At 35.0% G+C, this 20,513-nt stretch overlaps 1 protein-coding gene across 2 annotated transcripts in view; it reads left to right on the forward strand.

Moving 5' to 3' along the window:
* The first annotated feature begins 5,810 nt into the window (after window positions 1-5,810).
* PRDM10 (PR/SET domain 10) overlaps window positions 5,811-20,513 on the forward strand; it is a 99,793-nt gene continuing 85,090 nt past the window's right edge. The window contains exons 1-3 of one of the 2 annotated variants that reach the window (XM_051986676.1): window positions 5,811-6,051; window positions 11,228-11,392; window positions 13,617-13,676. In XM_051986676.1, the coding sequence (XP_051842636.1) occupies window positions 5,983-6,051; window positions 11,228-11,392; window positions 13,617-13,676 (294 nt within the window). In that variant the 5' untranslated portion in view covers window positions 5,811-5,982. The remainder of the gene's footprint in view (window positions 6,052-11,227; window positions 11,393-13,616; window positions 13,677-20,513) is intronic. The other variant, XM_051986677.1, reaches the window with a different exon arrangement.

Here is a 20,513-nt window from a genome sequence, read left to right on the forward strand (position 1 = left end):
CCAATAGTGCCTTTTGAATTAAAAAATGCTGTGAGAATATAAGATTGTTGTTGTTAAGGTGCCTGGAAGTCACCTACCTGAGTGTTTGGGTGTGAGGGAGGTATCTGTCTTGACATAGACTTCCACCTCTTTTCCTTTCGATTGTTACTTCCAGTATCTCTCAGGAAGGAGAGGAAGAAGAGAGGCCATAATTCCTTTTCTTTTAGCTTTGTGGCTTCCCTAGGGCCATGATCCTATACAGTCCCCTAAATGGGCCACTCTGCCTCTAGCAGCAGTTGGCACAGAATGACTTCCAGGCTCCGCTCTGAGGAAGATAAGTAGGGGAATGGGTGAAATTTTCTTCTTTATTCAGGTCTTAAGAGCTCACAGGCCTTAGAAATCATGTGTGTCCAGCCACTTAGAGATGAGGAAATGTGCCCAAATAGATGAAGTGATTGGTCCACGATCATAGCAAACGCAGGCCTTTAAATTGTAAATCTAGTACTCCTATGAAACTTTCCTTATTGTTCTTTTTGTTTTTAAGTATGTTACTCTATAACCACAACTTCATTTCCAGGGTATTTCTTGATCAAGGTCTCATGGAAATGATTTTTATTTCAGGATCTCCATGCACAAAATAGCAAATTTCCCATCCTGAAGCTGGTTCTGTTCTTTCTAGTTTCTTGAGAATCCTGTGAATTATTATACTGGGCAATAATGCATATTGCCACATTTCACTGAGAGGACTTTCCTATACCCAAACTGGTATTTGTATTTGTATCTTTTTACTGAGTTCTCATTTCTTCCCCTTCCCCATTTTTTTTTTTTTTTTTTGCCTTTATTTTTGGCACATAAAGGCCTGATGTAGTTCTACTGTCGACAATTCTGTTTTAATATCTACTTCCTTATTCTGGTTATATTAGGATATGGGTCAGCAATGTTTGAATGCTACTAGTTGGATAATAGTCACCTACAGATGCCACTGTCAGCCTCGAAGCATATGCAGGAGAGACAAAAACAAAGGGATTGTGAAATCAAAGGTAGTAAGAAAATAGAAGAGAGACTCATGCTACTCTTCAATTTATAAATCTTGTTATCTTGGCTTCTAAGAGTAGGCTTTTCTGCAGATTAGGCATATTGTGTACCAGTTTTCTATAATGAAAATTGTGTGGTGTCTGTTCGATTGGCTGAAAGAAACAGGCAGGCATTCGTTGGCAATCAACATGGCTGCTTGGGGTAATGCTGATTCTTTTTAAGGCAGAAAGTTGACAAGTAGTTGATAGGGGCAGTTGAGGGCTCTCTGAGGAGGAACCAACATGAAAAAGTAGGCTGACAGTTTAGAAAGGCAATACTACTTTAGTATCCCCATGTTGTGTGTGATCTTTTGAATCTTTATGTACATCCCTGCCCTTTGCAAGTATAGTGATTTCTGGTTTTTTTTTAAATTGATATATACATATATATTTATATATATACACAAATTCACATATGCGTATAAATTCTCTTCTTCCCCATCCATTTTTTTTTTAATTAAAGCTTTTTATTTTCAAAACATATGCAAGGATAAATTTTCAACATTGACCCTTACAAAACCTTGTGTCCTAAAATTTCCACTCCTTTTCCCTATCCCCTCCCCTAGATGGCAAGCAATCCAATATGTTAAACATGTTAAAATATGTTAGAGGGATAGCAAGGTACTGTAGTGAATGGAGCACAAGCCCTGAGGTCAGGAGGACCTGAGTTCAAATCTGGCTTCAGATACTTACCTCCTCTTAGCTGTGTGATCCTGGGCAAGTCACTTAATCCCAATTACCTCAGCAAAAATAAACAAATATATATATATTAGAGTGATATATGTTTTGTTTTATCCTTTGCAGGAAAACATGTGGAATTTTAGTCCCCCATCTCTAATTGCACATACTCCTTGTATAAGTTGCTCTTTTTAAAAAAATTAGAATATAAACCCTTTGAGAGCAGGGATTGTCCTTTTTGTATCCATGTCCCCTCCATTCAGCATTATTGCTGACATATGGTACAGGTTTAATAAAATTTCATTCATTTTCCTTAAAAATTCTACTCAAGCTTATCTTTTACAAGGCCAAAGATCCTAACTTTGCTTTAATCAGTCATTCATATCTTTGTGTGAATTACTTTAATCAGATTTCATTCTTCATACTCTACAATTAAGATAATTTCACTGAGAGTATAGGACTTATTTTTGTGAAGGGGAGGAGGGAGAAGAAAGAAGGATAATTTTAGAACATGGTTCACTGATATGAGAAGCAGCTCTGGGTGGTGGTATACTGAGGAGCTTTGATTAAAGAGCATCACAAAGGCCTTGGGGCTGGGAAGAAGAGAAGAGGATACAAAAGATAAACTTTCATGACCTTGCAATTTTTCCTTAGACTTTGATTCTCTCTCTCTCTCTCTCTCTCTTTTTTAATAGTATTTTATTTTTCCAAATATATGCAAAGATAGTTTTCAGCATTCACTCTTGCAAAACTTTGTGTTCCAAATTTTTCTCCTTTTCTCCTCCTCTTCCCTCTTCCCTAGAAAGCAAACAATTTGATATAGGTTAAATATGTGCAATTCTTCTAGGCATATATTCATCAAGTGAACAAGAAAAATCCGACAAAAGGGAAAAAACACAAGAAAAGACAAAAAAAAACTAAGCAAGCAAACAAACAATAACAAAAAAAGTGCAAATACAAGGTTTGAACCACATTCAGGCTTCATAGTTCTCTCTCTGGTTGTGGCTGTCCTTTCCACTTTCCACTGTCTCCTGAAATTGTCTTAAACCATCTCATTTTAACATTAAAAAAATTTTTTTTTCAATTTTAGATTCTCTCTCTCCATCCTGAGATGATATGCAATTTGATATAGGTTATGCATGTGCAATCATGCAAAACATTTCCATCTTTGTCATCTTGTGAAAGCAAACACAGACAAAAACAACATGAAAAAAGTAGAGAACATGAAAAGTAATATGCTTTCTTCTGCGTTCAGATTCCCCCAGTTCTTTTTCTGGAAGTGAAATAGCATTTTTCATCATGAGTCTTCTGAAATTGCCTTGGATCATGGTGTTGCTGAGAATAATTATGTCATTTGCAGTTGATTAACATAGAATGTTGGTATTGCTGTGTACAATATTCCCCCAGTTCTGCTCTGCTCTTCTCCCCTGCTCCCCTGCTCTTTTCTTTGTTATGCATAATAGACCATTGCCCATTTTGTGTTTTCCCATTGCCCTTTGATTGATCCTTAAATCCAAGGACACTGTGATATTCCTTGACTAGCAGCCATAAAGCATCATTGAAGGAATATTGTTGTTAAAAATATGACCCTTTGTTTCAGGGAGGTGTTTGGAGTCATTAAATTTATGGTGTAGTTTTCTAAAATTAAAGTCAGTGTTCTCTTATTCAAGTGTGGTCTGAGCTCTCTGTGAGCTCATTTAGTATGTTTTCAAAATACATGGGTGGGGCAAATCTCTGATAGACAGTCTTCAGCCTTTTTGGTTTTTTTCGGTATGGGTGGTTTGGGCTAATCTCTCTGAACAGTTCTGGATCCCATTCAGAAGGCTCTGTGATATTCCAAGGATAAAGTCAGTATAGGATAATCTATAAACAGGAGCTTTTCTAGAAGACTTCACCATATACAGAGAATTCTTCAGTTTGGACTCTACTGAACAAGCTTCATGATGATGGCAGACATACTCCTTTAGAAAACATATCTCCCTCTTTCATACCTTATTTTTAATGTACAGCCGGTTTATTGTGAACAGTTCATATTATATGGTTAATGAGTACTTATTCATATGTTATTTTTTTTATGTGATGTAAATTTTGTGTTCAACCAAGTTTTAACCTTCACAGGAACCCATGTCTTTAATTTAGTTTCAATTCATTGGGAATTGGATTAAGTACCAACTGTATATAAAGTACTTTATTAATCATATTTGATACTGTTTGAATATTTTATACTTTTGCCCTCTACTTCACATTTCTAGAGTGCTTTGTAATTTCCAAATATCTTTCTCAAATTGACATAGTGAAGTAGGTAATACAAGTATTATTCTTTTTTGCAGATGAAAAAATAGGTTAAATGCCAGGGTTCCACAGCTGATTGAGCTACGATAGAGTCAAGATGTGAAGCCAGCTCACCTAACTCCAAAGTTCAATGTGATTTCTACTACAGTTTACTGCTTAATAAATGCTTGTTGAAATGTGATCTTATTTCTCATGGAAAAATTAATGTTTAAGATTTTTTTCTTTTAATACACAGGAATAAAGGAATTAGAAAGGATTTGCCTCCATTATCAAAAGCATCCCGATTCTCATATTAATTCATTCCAGTATGGCTTATTTATATTTCACATAAATTAAAATTATTCAGGCTTGTTTTAAAAAGTTGGCTCTATTCCTCTAGATATCAAAGCAACTTTTAGACTTCATCAATATGACATTAGATTTTCAAAATTGGGAAGGTATTGAAAGTAAATCTGTAATTTGTAGGTCAAGAGATTCCTAAAGTCATATTGAGAATCTCAGTTAAAAGAGAATTTGGAAATTATTAAAATTTTTGAGCTTTCAGTTTTGAACTAGTTTACATTTCATTTCATCCAGCATTTATTAAGCACCTTCTGCATTCAAGATATTCCGGAAAAAAGAAAAAAACAAACAAACAAACAAAAAAACCAGGATGGAAATAATTCTTGAAACCTCATGCCCTGGTTTAAAATACAATTGCTGAAAGCAGTATTAAAACAAAATTTCAATACAAAAAAAATAATTTTGAGAGTTTCCTTATGTTGAAAGAAAACCTTTTATGTATCATGGAGTTATGATTTTTTTTTCTTTAAAGCTTCTTTAGTGCTGAAAGATATTCGTATGTAACGAATCTGATATATGGTATATGGTACGGGGAAATGAATTACCTAAAAAAATTCCATTTTGGAAAATTTCCTTCAAAGTCTATGAGACATAATTCTAAATATCTTTTAGTGCTAGGACTTTGTCCTTAGAGGGTGGAAGTTTATAGTGCTAAATTTTCATCTGTCTGATGACTAAACTTGGTGATCAAATTAGAATAGTACTGTTTTTGGTCACAAGGCAGGTATATTGAATAGAGAAACCTGGAACTCAAGTCTGTAAATTACCGGATGTATTTATAGGTTTCAGTATTTCATCATCATTAGAAAGGTAGAAAAATGACTTAAAAATGAAAATATATATTTAACTTCCTTATTTGGCAAAAGGAAGGAATCAATAACTGGAACGAAATCAATTTGTATACCCTAGAAAAGATCATAGATAGATCTCATATATTTGGACTTTTAGAAAGGTTTTTGATTGAGTTAGAAATGAAATATTCTTCCAACAGATGGTGAAACAAATTTTACAATAGCCTCTCCCAAGTTGAGATTCAGCAATTTCAGACTTTCCTCATATTTGTCCTCATTTTTTGATTTTCTCCATTCTACTACATACTTTTGGTAAAGGGAAGGGAGGTCAGTCAGGTCCAGAAGGTGACTTAAAACGTTTTTCTTTTTTTAAAAAAATCTCTATTCTTAGATGTACTCTGTAAATGAAACTTCTTCCTTCTCTCTCTCTCTCTCCCTTTCTCCCTCCCTCCCTCCTTTCCTCCCTTTCTCCCTCGCTTCCTTCCTTCCTTCCTTTCTTCCTTCCTTCCTTCCTTCCTTCCTTCCTTCCTTCTTTCCTTCCTTCCTTCCTTCCTTCCTTTCTTCCTTCCTTTCCTCCTTCCCTCCTTCTCTCCTTCCCTCCTTCCCTCCTTCCCTCCTTCCCTCCTTCCTTCCTATTTTTCTACAAAGATATAATTTGTTGAGATTTATTAGTTTACTTGGTATTAATTTCTTTTCCTCTTTCTAGGTACACTAAAGGTGTGTCACTGGATCTTCCATGATTTAAATATATGGCAGTCAAATGAGGCTTTTCTGCCTAATGTCACTCTAGGAACCAGCTGTCCTGGAGTCTCCAAAAAAGCAGTGGGATGGATTCCAAAGCCGAAGGTTCACAGGTGTGGGCTACATCTGCTGAACATGGACAGAATACTGCACAGGTGAAGAAAGTACTTCATGATTTTGTTATTATGGCAACTTTTTAGTTGGATAATAATACATAATTGTGCTAAATGAATGAATTCATCATTTGTAGGATTGTCAGTGATTGCCTGCCAATCTTCTCTTTCTAGCCATCCATGATACCAAGCTGGCATTTTGCTTAACATTGCTTTTTTGTTTGTAAGTTCTCAGGAATTCTTAGTTTGGTTTGTTACATATTAATGACTGAGGATCATGATTTTTTATACACAAAAACTGTTCACAAAAGTCTTGTTTCTCTGGCCTGAAGGTGCCTCTGGGCTCTGGTCAGTTATATCAGAAGAGTACAAATTCTGTCAGGCCTGATGTTGGACTATTTTTATTTGATTAAGGACCTGTTTTAAGACTTATTATGAAGTTGGCTACATTGTTCTGAATTTAAAAAAATTTTTTTTTGAAAATCACGTAATTAGTTGCTAAGGTGTTTTGATATACATTGGTGGTAGGAATACCCAACAAAATTACCCACGGCATATTGAGCTGAGCATAAAGACACAAGATATTACTATATAAATTAATTTGAATTTTAGAAAAACCAAACATAACTCCTAAAATAAATATTATCCCCTTTATTTCAGTGATGTTGCTATTACTCAAAGAATATTTGAAAAAAATGTTTTTTGAAAACTAGTTGCAATGAACAAGGTAAAAAATACTATTTTTGCTAAAAAGTGAAATGTGACTATAAGAGATTTTTTTTTTTTTTTTTTTTTTAGTTTAGCTTAACTGGCTTAACCAGAACTCAGTAAGCCTATTGTCCTATTCTTTTCAGATTTAAAGACCTGGAAATCTATTTAATTTTAAGGAAAGTATTTTCAATTTTTTTCTAAAACTCTTAAGCTAGAATCTTATAGTAGTTCATTTTAACAAACATTAAACACTTGTGTTCTGGTTGTTGAGGACACAGAAATACACATTAGAATATGGTAAGTAGAAGAGAACATCAGGACTTTTTTCTTCATGTTCAGAACTCTTCTTGCCACCATTTGCTTCCTCTATCTCTTCTGTCTCCACTGAAGTCAGTGAGGGAACTCCTCCTGGGAAATACTACTAGTAGAAATTCTTTCATATCACCATTTTAGTTGAAACCTTGGAGCTAACTTATTCTTACAGGTTTCTCTCCAGTTGGTGATCTTCCTACATTATAACTAGCAGATTCCTACTTCTCTTTATTCCTGTGATTCAGGATTGCCATCTACTTAAGAGAAAATTCCTGCCCCCTATTTACTTTTACAACTCCTTAGGCCCAGTTCTAGTTTTTCATAGTCTCTTTTCCTTGTATATCCTTTTATTCCTCTGTTCCTTCTTGAACCTCATTTTCTTGGTAAAATGTTTGCCTTAATTCCTCAATCTGTTCCTCTTGTGCTTTCTTATCTTTTATCACTAAAAGAAATATGCCTTTCTCTTGAAAACAGCTCATCCTTGATATTATATAGAATGCTGATCTGTTCTCTTACTTTGTTATCCTATCATTTCCCATCTCTCACCGTTAGTCTCACACATGGTGAATCTGAGTTACCATATTCCTTGATCTTCATTGCTATTGTTCCTAACGCAAGTGACTGAGTCATTACTCAGCTATTGAAAAGATTTCTGCCGCTTCTCCATGTTTCTTAGATAAACCATAAGCATCTCGATGGGCCATTCAGAGCCTTTACCATCTGGCGCTAGCCTATTTCTAGATTTTTCATACTTTACTCTGCTTTGCAAAATCTGTGTTCTAGACTTACGTACTTCTTGTGGATTCTCAGGCCAAGTTCTCTATCTTGGTGCCTTCTCACAGACATCTCCTCAGGCCCAGAATGCCCTTCTTCTTCCCTTCTGCCTCCTCCTTCAAAGCTCCCCGCAAGGGTTCCCCCTCCCCTCCCACCCAGAACTGGATGTGGTTTTGTGTTATTTGTATTATTTGTATCTGCAGAAATTGCCCTGCAGGATGCCTAGAGTTGGCCTTAGAGCCATAAGACAGGCTGGATTGAAGTCAGGCCTTGGCTGTAACCTGTACATGTCACCTAACCCCTCCATATTGTGGGCCCTGCTCTGAGCCACAAAAAGCTGAGGAACCGACCTGTCGTGGTTCAGGACGTTCCTGATGCCGGTGCCTCCTCAGCTCTGTTCCTTATCTTTTCAATGTATCCATATGGGTGCAGGTTATCTTTTCCAATAAGACCCAAGCTCCTTGAGGGCAGGGACTGTTTGGTGTATGTCTGTGCAGCCTGGGCACCAAGCATAGCTCCTGCTCCAAGTGCCTATTGTTCCTAAGTGCTTGTTGATGGAGACCCTGATCCGCTCCTTCCCCCATGCTTCTTGGTCCTTGGCAGCCTGGCTTTGGCCTGCTATGACATGGGCTCTGCCTTGGCCTTGCTGGACCTTTGGGCCACATTGTGCTCTGCTGCTCCTTTCTCCTGCCTCTGGCCTGTGTTCACTTCAGTCGGAGCTCTCTTTTTTGTTCCCTTTGGTATCCTGTCATTGGTGCCTTACTACTCCTGTGCATTTGAGGAGTTCAATGGACATGTAAGCAGGTAATTTGTGCAAGGCACTGTGCTTCTGCTTCCTTCTCAATCTATGCCTCAAACCCTGTCTTGTGCTCCCAATTCCTAGCCTCTGGGTATTAAGTCTGCTGAATCCCATGGGGCAGGGGGAGGCTTCTATCATATTGGGATGTAAAAGATCATCACCAGCTATCAGGAAACTTTTGTTTTACTGGATTCAGTTATAACCACTTAAAAAAATGCTTCCCATATCTATTTACCAAACTTCAAATTTCTCTCTGAGTCCAGTCTTGCATCTTGACCTATATATAGGACATCACACAAATAGCCCACTAACACCTTGCACTCAGCATATTCCAGACTTTCTCCTTTAATTTACCCTTCTTATAATCTTATAATCAATAACATTATCTTTCCAGCCACCAAAGCTTTGAATCCCTATCATCATTTTTGACTTTCTTCTCTCTTATCCTGTCTTTTTTTTTTTTTTTTTTTTTTTTTTTTGCTGAGGCAATAGGGTTAAGTGACTTGTTTAGTGTCACATAGCTAGGAATATTAAGTGTTTGAGGCTGAATTTGAACTCATGTCCTCCTGACTTCAGGGCTAGTTCTCTATCCACTGAGCTATCTAGCTGCCTGCCCCTTTACCCTGTCTTTTTATCAACTGTCAAGTTCTAGTGAATCTAATTCCCAAATATATTTTAGATCCATCTTTTTCTTTCTCCTTACATAGCCACGATGATAATTGTGACATTTTTCTTGTTTCTCAGGTGACAGTATCCTTTCCTTCCTTGAATTTTTTAAAGAGCACTTTGTGTGTATGGACTTATACTGTGATCCCATGTATTGTACTTTGTAATATTACTTGTTTCTGCACATTTCTTGAGATATCTTTAATTTTTGTATTCTAAACATTTAATTTTTGGTCTGGCCTTGTGATTTTACTGCTAGGGGTGAGGAAATTCCTTTTACTGATTATTGTTGTTCACTCATTTCAGTCATTTTCAATTCTTCTTGACCCCATTCAAGATTTTTTTTGGCAAATATAGTGGAGTGGCTTGCTATTTCCTTCTCCAACCCATTTTGTAGATGAGGAAACTTAGGTAAAAAAATTGCCCAGGGTTACCCAACTAGATTTGAACTTGGATCTTCCTGACTCTAGAGCTCCAGCTCTATCTCCACCAGTGGAGATCAGCAATTGTTCTATAGCTAAAAGCTTTAGAAGACTTCCTGAGACACTTTGAGATTGGGTGACTTGTCTAGGATCACCAGAAATAGACCTTGAACCCATCTTTCCCAGATGCCAAGGTCCTGCTTTTTCTATGTCACTTAGTAGGTGTTTTGTTGAATTGGATTAAGACCAAGTAGGTATCATAGTTAATATTACACTTATGATCTTGACTTTCTCCCTAAGTTTATACTTTTGGAGAAGTAGATGATAGGGAATAAGCATTTTTAAAGCAGTGTTCAAAGCAGTTAAAGCAGTGCATGTTCCAAGCACTGTACTAAGTGCTTTACAAACATTCTCATTTGATTCTCAGAATAGCCATAGGAGGTGGGTGATAACCCCATTTTACAGTAGAGGAAACTCAGGAAGACCGCAGATGGAAGATGGAGAGGCTCAGGAACAGACTCAGATGCTGATAAGTGTCTGACACTGGGATTGCATTCTGATCTTGATTCCAATCCTGGCAGCCTATCTACTATGCTATCAGCTCTCTCTCCTTTAGACATGTGCTTGTATGCATATCAAAGATCTGGCTCAATGTCGTTTTACCCATAGGAATTAAAACTGCATAATGAAAACTAGGCTTGTATTTTTAAGTCTTTGATCCTTGGGAAACATTTTATCTGCTGATAAATAAAACTTCTTTGAGAAATTGACTCTTTTTTATGTTCTAATTCTTTGTTACTTATCTTCCAATTGTAATGCCTTTGCAAACAATGTGGTGCTATAAAGATATATCCCAACAGTTTTGAAACAAGTAGTTTTATGTCTTTGAGAGAAATTGACTCTTGAATCTAGACACATTTGATAACATCCGTCAACCCAATCCTTAAAATTCTCAGGGAGTGATGGCCCATCTTCAATTTAGGGCCTAGTGAGTTTAATCTAGTTGTATAATGTAAAAAAAATAGTTCATTAGGCTTCCTAGTCTGCTATTTAATGCAGACATAGATCTATCAATCCAAATTCTTCTTTCATTATCCCTACTTAAGAAAACCAGCTATATATCGTCCATGGATAGTAATATGTCTTTGTGAAAGTGACTTTGGTTGTAAGAATATATTTGTGATGGGCAGAAGCAGCTACACCCAAAGAAAGAACACTGGGAGATGAATATAAACTGCTGGCATTTTGGTTTTTCTTCCTGGGTTATTTATACCTTCTGAATTCAATTCTCCCTGTGCAACAAGAAAACTGTTTGGTTCTGCACACATATATTGTATCTAGGATATACTGCAACCCATTCAACATGTAAAGGACTCTTGCCATCTGGGGGAAGGGGTGGAGGGAGGGAGGGGAAAAATCGGAACAGAAGTGAATGCAAGGGATCATGTTGTTAAAAATTACCCCGGCATGAGTTCTATCAACAAAAAGTTATTTAAAAAAAAAAAGAATATATTTGTCTGCTTTATTATCCCAGGTGCACTTTGTTCCTGATGGTGGAACAGTAGCTCAGATTGTGTATGGTGATGATCAGGACCGTCCACCCCAGCAGGTGGTCTACACAGCAGATGGGGCTTCTTATACTTCAGTGGATGCTCCAGAGCACACCTTAGTTTATATCCACCCTGTGGAAGCCACACAGGTATGTCAAATAGAATTTTGGACTTCTCCCTCTTGGCTCTAAGCTAGAAAATACAATAATTGTTTTTCATTTTAGGCAACTGGTATTCAAAAAATCAGGTCTGCAGAGGCTCTGCATAATTGTTGCCAAATATAAATGGAAAGAAAAAGCATGTTCAAATTGTGCTGGTGATTTATTGATTGTGGAATCACCTATAACTACTATAAGCTACTATAACAAAAACTGAAATATCTTAAAATATTTTTGAAAAATTTACTTCATTAAATATTTTTCAATATAAAATTTTTTTACAATAATTTAAAAAATTTTTGAATCCCAAATTCTCTCCCTCTATCCTACCCTTGTCCCTCCTTGAGAATGCTGGCAATTTGATTACATTTATGCATGATGCTATGCAAAATGTATTTTTAGCAAAAGAAAATACAAATAAAAGGAAACAGTAAAATAAAATAAAAATAATACCCTTTGATCCTCATTCAAAGTTTATCAGCTCTTTTTCTGGAAGTGGATAATTGGGATTCCTTTAGAATTGTCTTATTTCATTGTATTGATTAGAGTATCTAAGGCTTTCATGATTGATCATCCTTTGTTGTTACTATCAGTGTTTTAGTTCAGCTCACTTCATTTTATACAATTTCATATGTCTCCCCAGGTTTTTTGGAAACCATTCTATTAGTCTTTTAAGCTCTAGCAAATGATACAGAATTATTAACTATCTTTGTTTTCATAAGTTTCATGCTGGCCCATGAATGCATTCTTTATTCAAATGGTTATCAAAATAAATACCATTTCATTTGCATTAAGATTCTGGTAATACTAATTTTCCCTTATGTAACATTCAAGAGAGAGCTCAAGTTGCTCCCAAGAAGCATGCTGTCAATTTCTAGAGGGACCCACTTAATGTAATACTTTTAATACTCATGAAAAATAAAATAGGCAAGACTGTGTTTTTGGCACTCCTGCATTTCTTAACCCTTACAGTTTTTAGTGTAGAGTTGTTTATATAAACAAGATTGCATGTCACATTTGTGATTGTTGGGTCTGTTTATAATTACACATTATATTAACTCTCAAGATATGTATTAGAAAATTTAATAAATCCAGAAGAAAAATCTTAAAATTCCCTGAGTTAGGGCTGAATCATAATTCTTTTTAGGTAGCATTTGTTTGTTCTATTTCTTTTTCTTAAATGGGACTGCTTAATCAATTTACTTCTTCCTCTGTTAATCTGGGCAAGCTATATTTTTGAAGATATTCATCCATTTCATTTAAGTTATCAAATTTATTGGCATAAAATTGGGCAAAGTAACTCCTAATTATTGCTCTAATTTCCTCTTCATTAGTGGTAAGTTCTCCCTTTTCATTTTTAAGACTAACAATTTGATTTTTCTCTTTACTTTTTCTAATCTAATTTACCAAGGGTTTATCTATTTTGTTGGTTTTTTTCAGGTAGCATTTGTTGCCAAAGACCTTCTTGTTTGAATGAGTCATTAAATATAGGTCTTCTAGTTTGCATATGGGGACTCCCTTTTAATTTAAAGGAGACAAATATAGGCCTTGAAGTTACAGAGAGGTAGATTTTAAGTAAAAATAATAAAAACATTTTTAATTATTAGAGTTGTTCAATAATCAAATAAGCTGCCTCATCATCTAGGGAGTTCTCTGCCCCTGAAGGAATTCAAACAGAAGCAAGATTACCATTTATTGACTTACAGAGATGATTCATGCATTGGGCAAGGGAGTCCAAGAGTCTGTGATTCCATGATTAACTGATAAAACTATTTGGAAGATTTAGTAGAGTCTTAGGTTTTTAATGAAACTGCCTTAACCTAAAAGTACTTTGCATTATCTGTCCCCCCATCATATTTTCATTTTGATGTGAAATGTTTTGTTACTTCCTGTTCAGAATTTTTATAAACGTTTTAATTAGTTGCTACATTCAGGTAAGGTGCTGAGGTAGCTTTACTTGGATGTAAAATAGTGATATATGATACTTAGTTTGGGATAGTCATCTCATAAAATCTCTTTGGAGCCACCCAAATAAAAGGTTCTAGTCAAATGTAAGATTGTTATCTGTTTTATTTATTCATGTAGGATTATGAGTGGCTATGGTGAGAAAGAATTCTCCCAGGAATTGGTACTTAGCATAGTGTAATTTTACTGTGTGGGTTGTAGGTAATCTACCTAAAGATCTATTTGATAAATATTTTTTTCCTTTGTCTAGACTCTGTTTACAGACCCAGGCCAGGTGACTTATGTCCAGCAGGATGCCACAACTCAGCAGGTAAGAAGGTAGCCTTTTCCTTTTGCTTCTGAATAATCCAGTCATGACTGCTATTTCCTGATTTGGTTTATGTTTTCTACCTACATAGTTTGTATTCTCTAGGTCAGAGGTATCTTACAATAGTCTCAAGCATGGTCCCAACTAGTGTAGTTGGGAAATACCCAAATAAATAAAAATTTAATAAAACAGCTAATATTACATTTCAAAGTTAAGGCAGCATTTGGCCCACAGGGATTCTTATGTATGGTTTAGTGGTACCCATTTCTATTTGAATTTTACCCCACTGCTCTAGGGTAATTTTTGTTTTTAAACATTGCATAATTTCTTTAGCTCCTTCAAATTAAATCAGTCAGTTGAAAATTAAATTCCAAGTTATAAGGAAATCCACATTAGAACAGCTTTGGAATATGATAGTTTAGTTCAAAAAACTAACCGGTAAAGTGACTTTTGGTTAAAGCCTCAAGAAACAATTCTGAATTTTAAGAGTTCACTTTGGGTTTTGGAATCATTTTCAGAGTGATATTCCTCTTGAAAAGGACTATATTCCTATTTATATCCCACACATAAAACACAGTCTTGGCTTGTACCATGCAGTTTGCTGAAAGCACAGGGTATTTGTTTTTTCCTAAGGCAAGCCTAAGGTTCAAAAAACCTTATTTTTTTTTTTATATCTAATATAGTGTATTAACTCTGGGATTTGGGGAGTAGGTTGAGGTTTTTCATGGTGTCAAATTGTTTAGAAGCAATATGAAAATGATTGTGAAAGTGTAGAAGGAAGATAAAAGTCTTAGACTAGTGGAAATTCAAGCTAAAAACAAACACTTTCATTTTAAGTAGTATAGTACCTATATAGCTCAGCTACTTTATGTCTTGGGTGATGGGTAATAAGATTGACTTAATAGGTTAAGTTATTTTCCCAAAGGAATTTGATGCCTTTGTTTTCAGATTTAAAGGATAATGAATAAACTAAGGTATGATATTGAACATTGCTATGTAAGACTGTGACATCATAAGTAATACCTTTAAGGTATTGGTCACTAGTTGAATTTATATGTTGTTGAATATGATTGAGGATTTGGAGGATCCTGTTGAAGGTTACTTCCTAATTACTTCCTTGCTGCTTTCAGTTTAAAAAATGCACACACAAATTGTAAAACGAATGAAACCTAAAACAGCAGAAATAAAAGTAACTTGTTAGAATGAATAATTATATATATGCATATATATAAAAAACATTTCATAAGTCCTGTGTCAGAGGTTTTCTATGTATGATAGCAGATCCTTGCAGTTTGAGTCAGTTTGAAGTTTTCATTAGATTTTGTTTGATGGCTTTCCCATTAACTGGACTCACTTTGTTTGGAAAACTTGCTTGTTCTACTCACATTCCATTTTGACTCTAAAACTGAACAATTTCTCCAATTGTTTCATTTAGTTTCTCTTTTTCATGATTTTTTTGTTTGTTGAGGCAATTGGGATTAAGTGACTTGCCCAGGGTCACATAGTTAGGAAGTGTTAAGTGTCTAAGGTCAGATTTGAATTCAGGTCCTCCTGACTTCAGGGCTGGTGCTCTATCCACTGTACCACCTAGCTGCTGCTTTCATGAATCTTTGAAACTTGATATTTCTGCTTTTTTTTCCCCAAAAAATTATCAGTTCTTACTAGATAATCTTTTAAGACATTTCTTCTATGCTCACTGTTTTCATAACCTTCTACAAGTACCTGCTTTTCTATTTGTTTGCAGGGACTTAGAGATATTTTTTCCTATAGAGTTCAGATCTGCTGAAATTTGACATTTTTCCTTCAGAATTTTCTGAATATTAGTCTTTTTTAGCTTCTTCCTCTTTTGATCACCTTCTATACATCAAGTTATTTCTCTACTTCAATGGATTTGAAATTTCGTTGATATGGATACTTCCTCCAGTGGTGCAGATTATACACCATCTATATTTGTCTATCATGTGTGACTTTTGTCTATGACTTCCTGTTATCTTCCACAGTGGGGTTCGCTTGACAGATGTATATAGGGATGTCCTCCTCCCTTGACATTATACGGATACCATGTACTTCTCCTTTGTCCTTTGGGTCACCTTCAACTTTAATTCTAAAGTGTGGTATTTCATGACTTGTAGCCCTGAATATTATTATTATTTTAAAAAAACCCAACTTTTTATTTTCAAAATACATATAGTTTCCAACATTCATCCTTGCAAAACCTTGTGTTCCAAATTTTTCTTTCTTTCTTCTCCTTTCTTCCCTCCCTCAGATAGCAAATAATCCAATATAGTTTAAATACATGCAATTCTTCTCAACATATTTTCACATTTATCATGCTGCATAAAAAAATCAGATCAAAAGGGAAAAAATGAAAAATAAACAAGCAAGCAAACAACAGCAACAACAAAAGTGAAAATATTAAGTTGTAATTCACATTCAGTTCCCCTCATCCTCTCTCTGGATGCATATGGCTTTCTCCATCATAAGTGTATTGGAATTGGCCTGAATCATACCTAAATATTATTTTTAAGATATAGGCCTTTATTTTTAGGAGCGGTTGGAGTGACTAAAAGCATAGAGCCATTCCGTAGGTGATCCTCCTCTACCTGTCTGACTCTGAGCCTTAACTTTGTCTATGTGAGTCCTTAGAAAACATATACACACATTTTCCCTTTACCCTCCCCTTCCCCCCATGTACATACATAGTGATAGATCACCTCTGTGAGTTGTCTCTAGTTGAATACTTTAGACTGGCAAATAAGCATATGCTGATCTATTTGATTTTTAGAGAATGGCTAGATGAAACTTTTTTGAGTGATTGCAGATCTCATTTAGAAGATTCTGTAGTGTTTTATGTTTTTTATACATTCAGTACAATATTACCTGCCTGCAGGATCATTGGGAAGACTTTATTATCTATAGAAAATCACTTTTCTATTTCTTGGACAGTCCTCCATAAAGGCAGCAGGGCCAGTTCTCTATCCACGAGCCATCTAGCTGCCCCTTTACCCTGTCTTTTTGTCAACTGTCAAGTTCTATTGATTCTAATTCCCAGATATATTTTAGATCCATCCTTTTCTTTCTCCTTACATAGCCACGATCATCTTTGTGACATTTTTCTTGTTTCTCAGGCGACAGTATTCTTTCCCTTCTTGAATTTTTTAAGGAGCACTTTGTGTATATGGACTTATACTGTGATCCCGTGTATTGTACTTTGTAATATTACTTGTTTCTGCACATTTCTTGAAATAGCTTTAATTTTTGTATTCCAAATACTTTTTTTTTTGTATTCCAAACAATTTTTTTTTGGCTGAGGCAATTGGGGTTCAGTGACTTGCCCAGGGGTCACATAGCTAGGACACGTTAAGTGCCTGAGGCTAGATTTGAACTCAGGTCCTCCTGACTTCAGGGCTGGTGCTCTATCCACTGTACCACCTAGCTGCCACTTTCATGAATCTTTGAAACTTGATATTTCTGCTTTTTTTTTTCTTTAGTTCTTACTAGATAATCTTTAAGACATTTCTTATGTTTTAATAGAACAACACTTAATAGAGCAAGGTACCTCACTTTTCTCCTCCCCATCCTCTTCTTTCTCCTGTTAAAAACAAATATTTTTTACTCTATTACCTCCTAAAACAGTTCTAAAAAACTCTTGATCTTAGATTCTCTCTAGAGCTCTAGTTTTGTTTTTCCAATTGTCTATTAGATTATTTCAGAGATATCATGCAGGCATCTAAAATTCGCTGTGTCCAAAACTGAACTCATTATCTTTTCTTCCAAACTCACCTTCTAACTTCCCCTTTTTATTTTTTAATTAAATAATTTTATTATTCCACTGACACTGGAATACTCACACCTTGTACATAAAAAGGAAGATACTTTGCTGCTAAGAAATAACATGAGCCTTGTTTTGTTTCACCTTGATTTTTTCTGAAGTGCTTATTTGTATAGGAAGGCGGTTTGTTGTTTCATGGTCATAGAAACCAATTTATTAGAATGATTTTCTATATATCTCCTCCCTTTCATGGCCAAATGCCTGGAAGGAGCTGTCTGTATCCATTATCTGTACTTCCTCTTCCCTTATTGATTGCTAGTCATTTGCAATCTTTTTTTTTTTTTTCCTTGACTTTTCTCTATTGAATGATCTCTTTAATTGCCAAATTTGATGATTCTTTCTTAGTCCACATCTTTTCTTGACATCTTTGTAGCATTTGAAACTGTCAAGTACCCTCTCTTCTTAGATACTTTGTTCTTTTGTATTTTTCTAACCATAATTCTCTCCTGTTTCTCCTTTAATCTGTCTGATTTTTAATCTATCCCCTTTAATTGTCCTCAGTCTCCTTTGTTGCTGTGTCATTTATATTATGTCCCTTAATATTGTGTGTATTCTCAAGACTGTAGCCTTCTATTATTTTCTGCATTGACTCTTTTTAAAAAAAATTGATAGCATTCTTTTTTGAAATTTTGATTTCCAAATTCTGTTCTTCCCTTCAGTAGCATTCCTGCATATTAAAAAGCCAAGCAATATGCTATCAGTTAGATAGTGCATTTACTCTTGATTACTTCTTCAGTCTTTATTCAAAATATTTTCGATCTTAGATTCTCTCCAGAGCTCTAATATTTTTCCAATTGTCTATTAGATTATTTCAGAGATATCATGCAGACATCTAAAATTCACTGTTTTCAAAGCTGAACTCATCTTTTCTTCCAAACCCACCTTCTAACTTCCCTTTTTTAGTTTTTAATTAAATAATTCTATTTTTCCAATTACATGTGAAAACAATTTTTTAACATTTATTTTTATTAGTTTTTTAATTTTTAAAGCTTTATAGTTTCAAAACATATGCATAGTTTTCAACATTCACTCTTGTTTTTTTTTTTTTTTTTTTTTTTTTTTTTTTTTTTTTTTTTAGGCAATTGGGGTTAAGTGACTTGCCCAGGGTCACACAGCTAGACAGTGTCTGAGATCAGATTTGAACTCAGGTCCTCCGGACTTCAGGGCTGGTGCTCTAGCCACTGCGCCACCTAGCTGCCCCTCAACATTCACTCTTGCAAAACCTTGTGTTCCAAATTTTTTTCTCCCTCCTCCCCATCCTCTCTCTTAGATGGCAGATAATTCAGTATATATTAAACATATGTAATTCTTTTATATATATTTCCACAATTGTCATGTTGCACAAGAAAAATCAGATCAAAAAGGAAAAAAATGAGAAAGAAAACAAAATGCAAGCAAATAACAAAAAAAGTGAAAATACTATGTTGTGATCCACACTCAATCCCCGTAATCCCCTTTCTGGATGCACATGGCTCTATCACAAGTCCATTGGAACTGACCTTTATCACTTCCCTGTTGAAAAGAGCCACATCCATTAGAATTGATCATCGTATAATCTTGCTGTTGCTGTGTACAATGATATCCTGGTTCTATTCACTTCACTTAGCATCAGCTCATGTAGGTCTCCCCAGGCCTCTCTGAAATCATCCTGCTTATCATTTCTTATAGAACAAGAATATTCCATAACATTCATAGGCCATAACTTATTTAGCCATTCTTCAACTGATAGGCATCTTATCCACTCAGTTTCTAGTTCCTTGCTACTACAAAAAAGTCTGCCACAAACATTTTTGCACATCAACATTTATTTTTTAAAAGTTTTAGTGTTCCAAATTTTCTCTTTATTTCTTCTCTCCTCTCTCTCTCTTTTTCTTGGTAAGGTAGACAACTTGATAAAAGTATTCATGTGCAGTAATGCAAAACATTTTCCTATTTCCATATGACTAATCATGTTGTAAAAGAAAACCAAAAGAAAAATACATTCACAAAAAATAAAGTGAAAAATAATATGCTTTGATCTGTATTTAGATTCTTCTCAGAATTTTTCATGATAAATCCTTCAGAATTGAATCTTTATATTGCTTAGAATAGCTAAATCATTCATACAGTTGATCATTGTACCCTATTGCTGTTATAGTGTACAATGTTCTCCTGGTTCTGTTCACCTCACTTTGAATCAGTTCACTTAAGTCTTTTCAGGTCCTTCCTCTTTTTATTGAGGGCATAGTTTCTTTCCTTATTGATCTTTGTATCCTCAACATTATTCTTGGCTTTCCATTACTTATTCCCTATATCCAATCAGTTGCCTGTTCTACCTGTACAATCTCTCTCCCACATATTCTCTTTTTTCTACTCAGTACCTCAGTTCTGGCCCTCATCACTTGTTTTAAGGATTATCATAGTAGCCTTCTAAATGGTCTCAATATTTCAAATCTCTATTCTTCAATCTAACTTACACATCACTGCCAAAGTTTTTTTTTCCCTTTAATATCTTTCATGTCATTTCCGTACTCAAAAAATTGAAATAGCTTCCTATTTCTTATAGAATCAAATAAAAGCTTCTCTGTTTTAACTTTTGAAGCATTTCACAACCTGACCTCTACCTACTTTCCCAGATTTATACTACATTATTCCCTTTCATGTACACTATGATCTAGTCATACTGTCTTTTAGTTTCTATGACCCTCCGTCTTCTATCTCTTTGCCTTTGCATGAGCTATTTCCCACAAATGAAATGTACTTCCTCTTGATCTCTATTTCACAGAACACCTTGCTTTCTTCAGATATACCTTCAACTGAAACCTTTCTTAATTCCCTCCCAGTAGCTAATGAATTCATCTACAAAACTTTTACCTTTATTTATTTTCACATATGTATTATATAATAAATATTTGTGTATGTTTTCTATACACATAGACATATTTAGGGATAAATATATTTGGGGAATCTATATATATGGGAAGTCTATATATATGTATATAGTATATATATGCACATACATGTATATA

The sequence above is a fragment of the Antechinus flavipes genome, chromosome 3, assembly GCF_016432865.1.
Source record: "Antechinus flavipes isolate AdamAnt ecotype Samford, QLD, Australia chromosome 3, AdamAnt_v2, whole genome shotgun sequence".
NCBI lineage: Eukaryota > Metazoa > Chordata > Mammalia > Dasyuromorphia > Dasyuridae > Antechinus > Antechinus flavipes.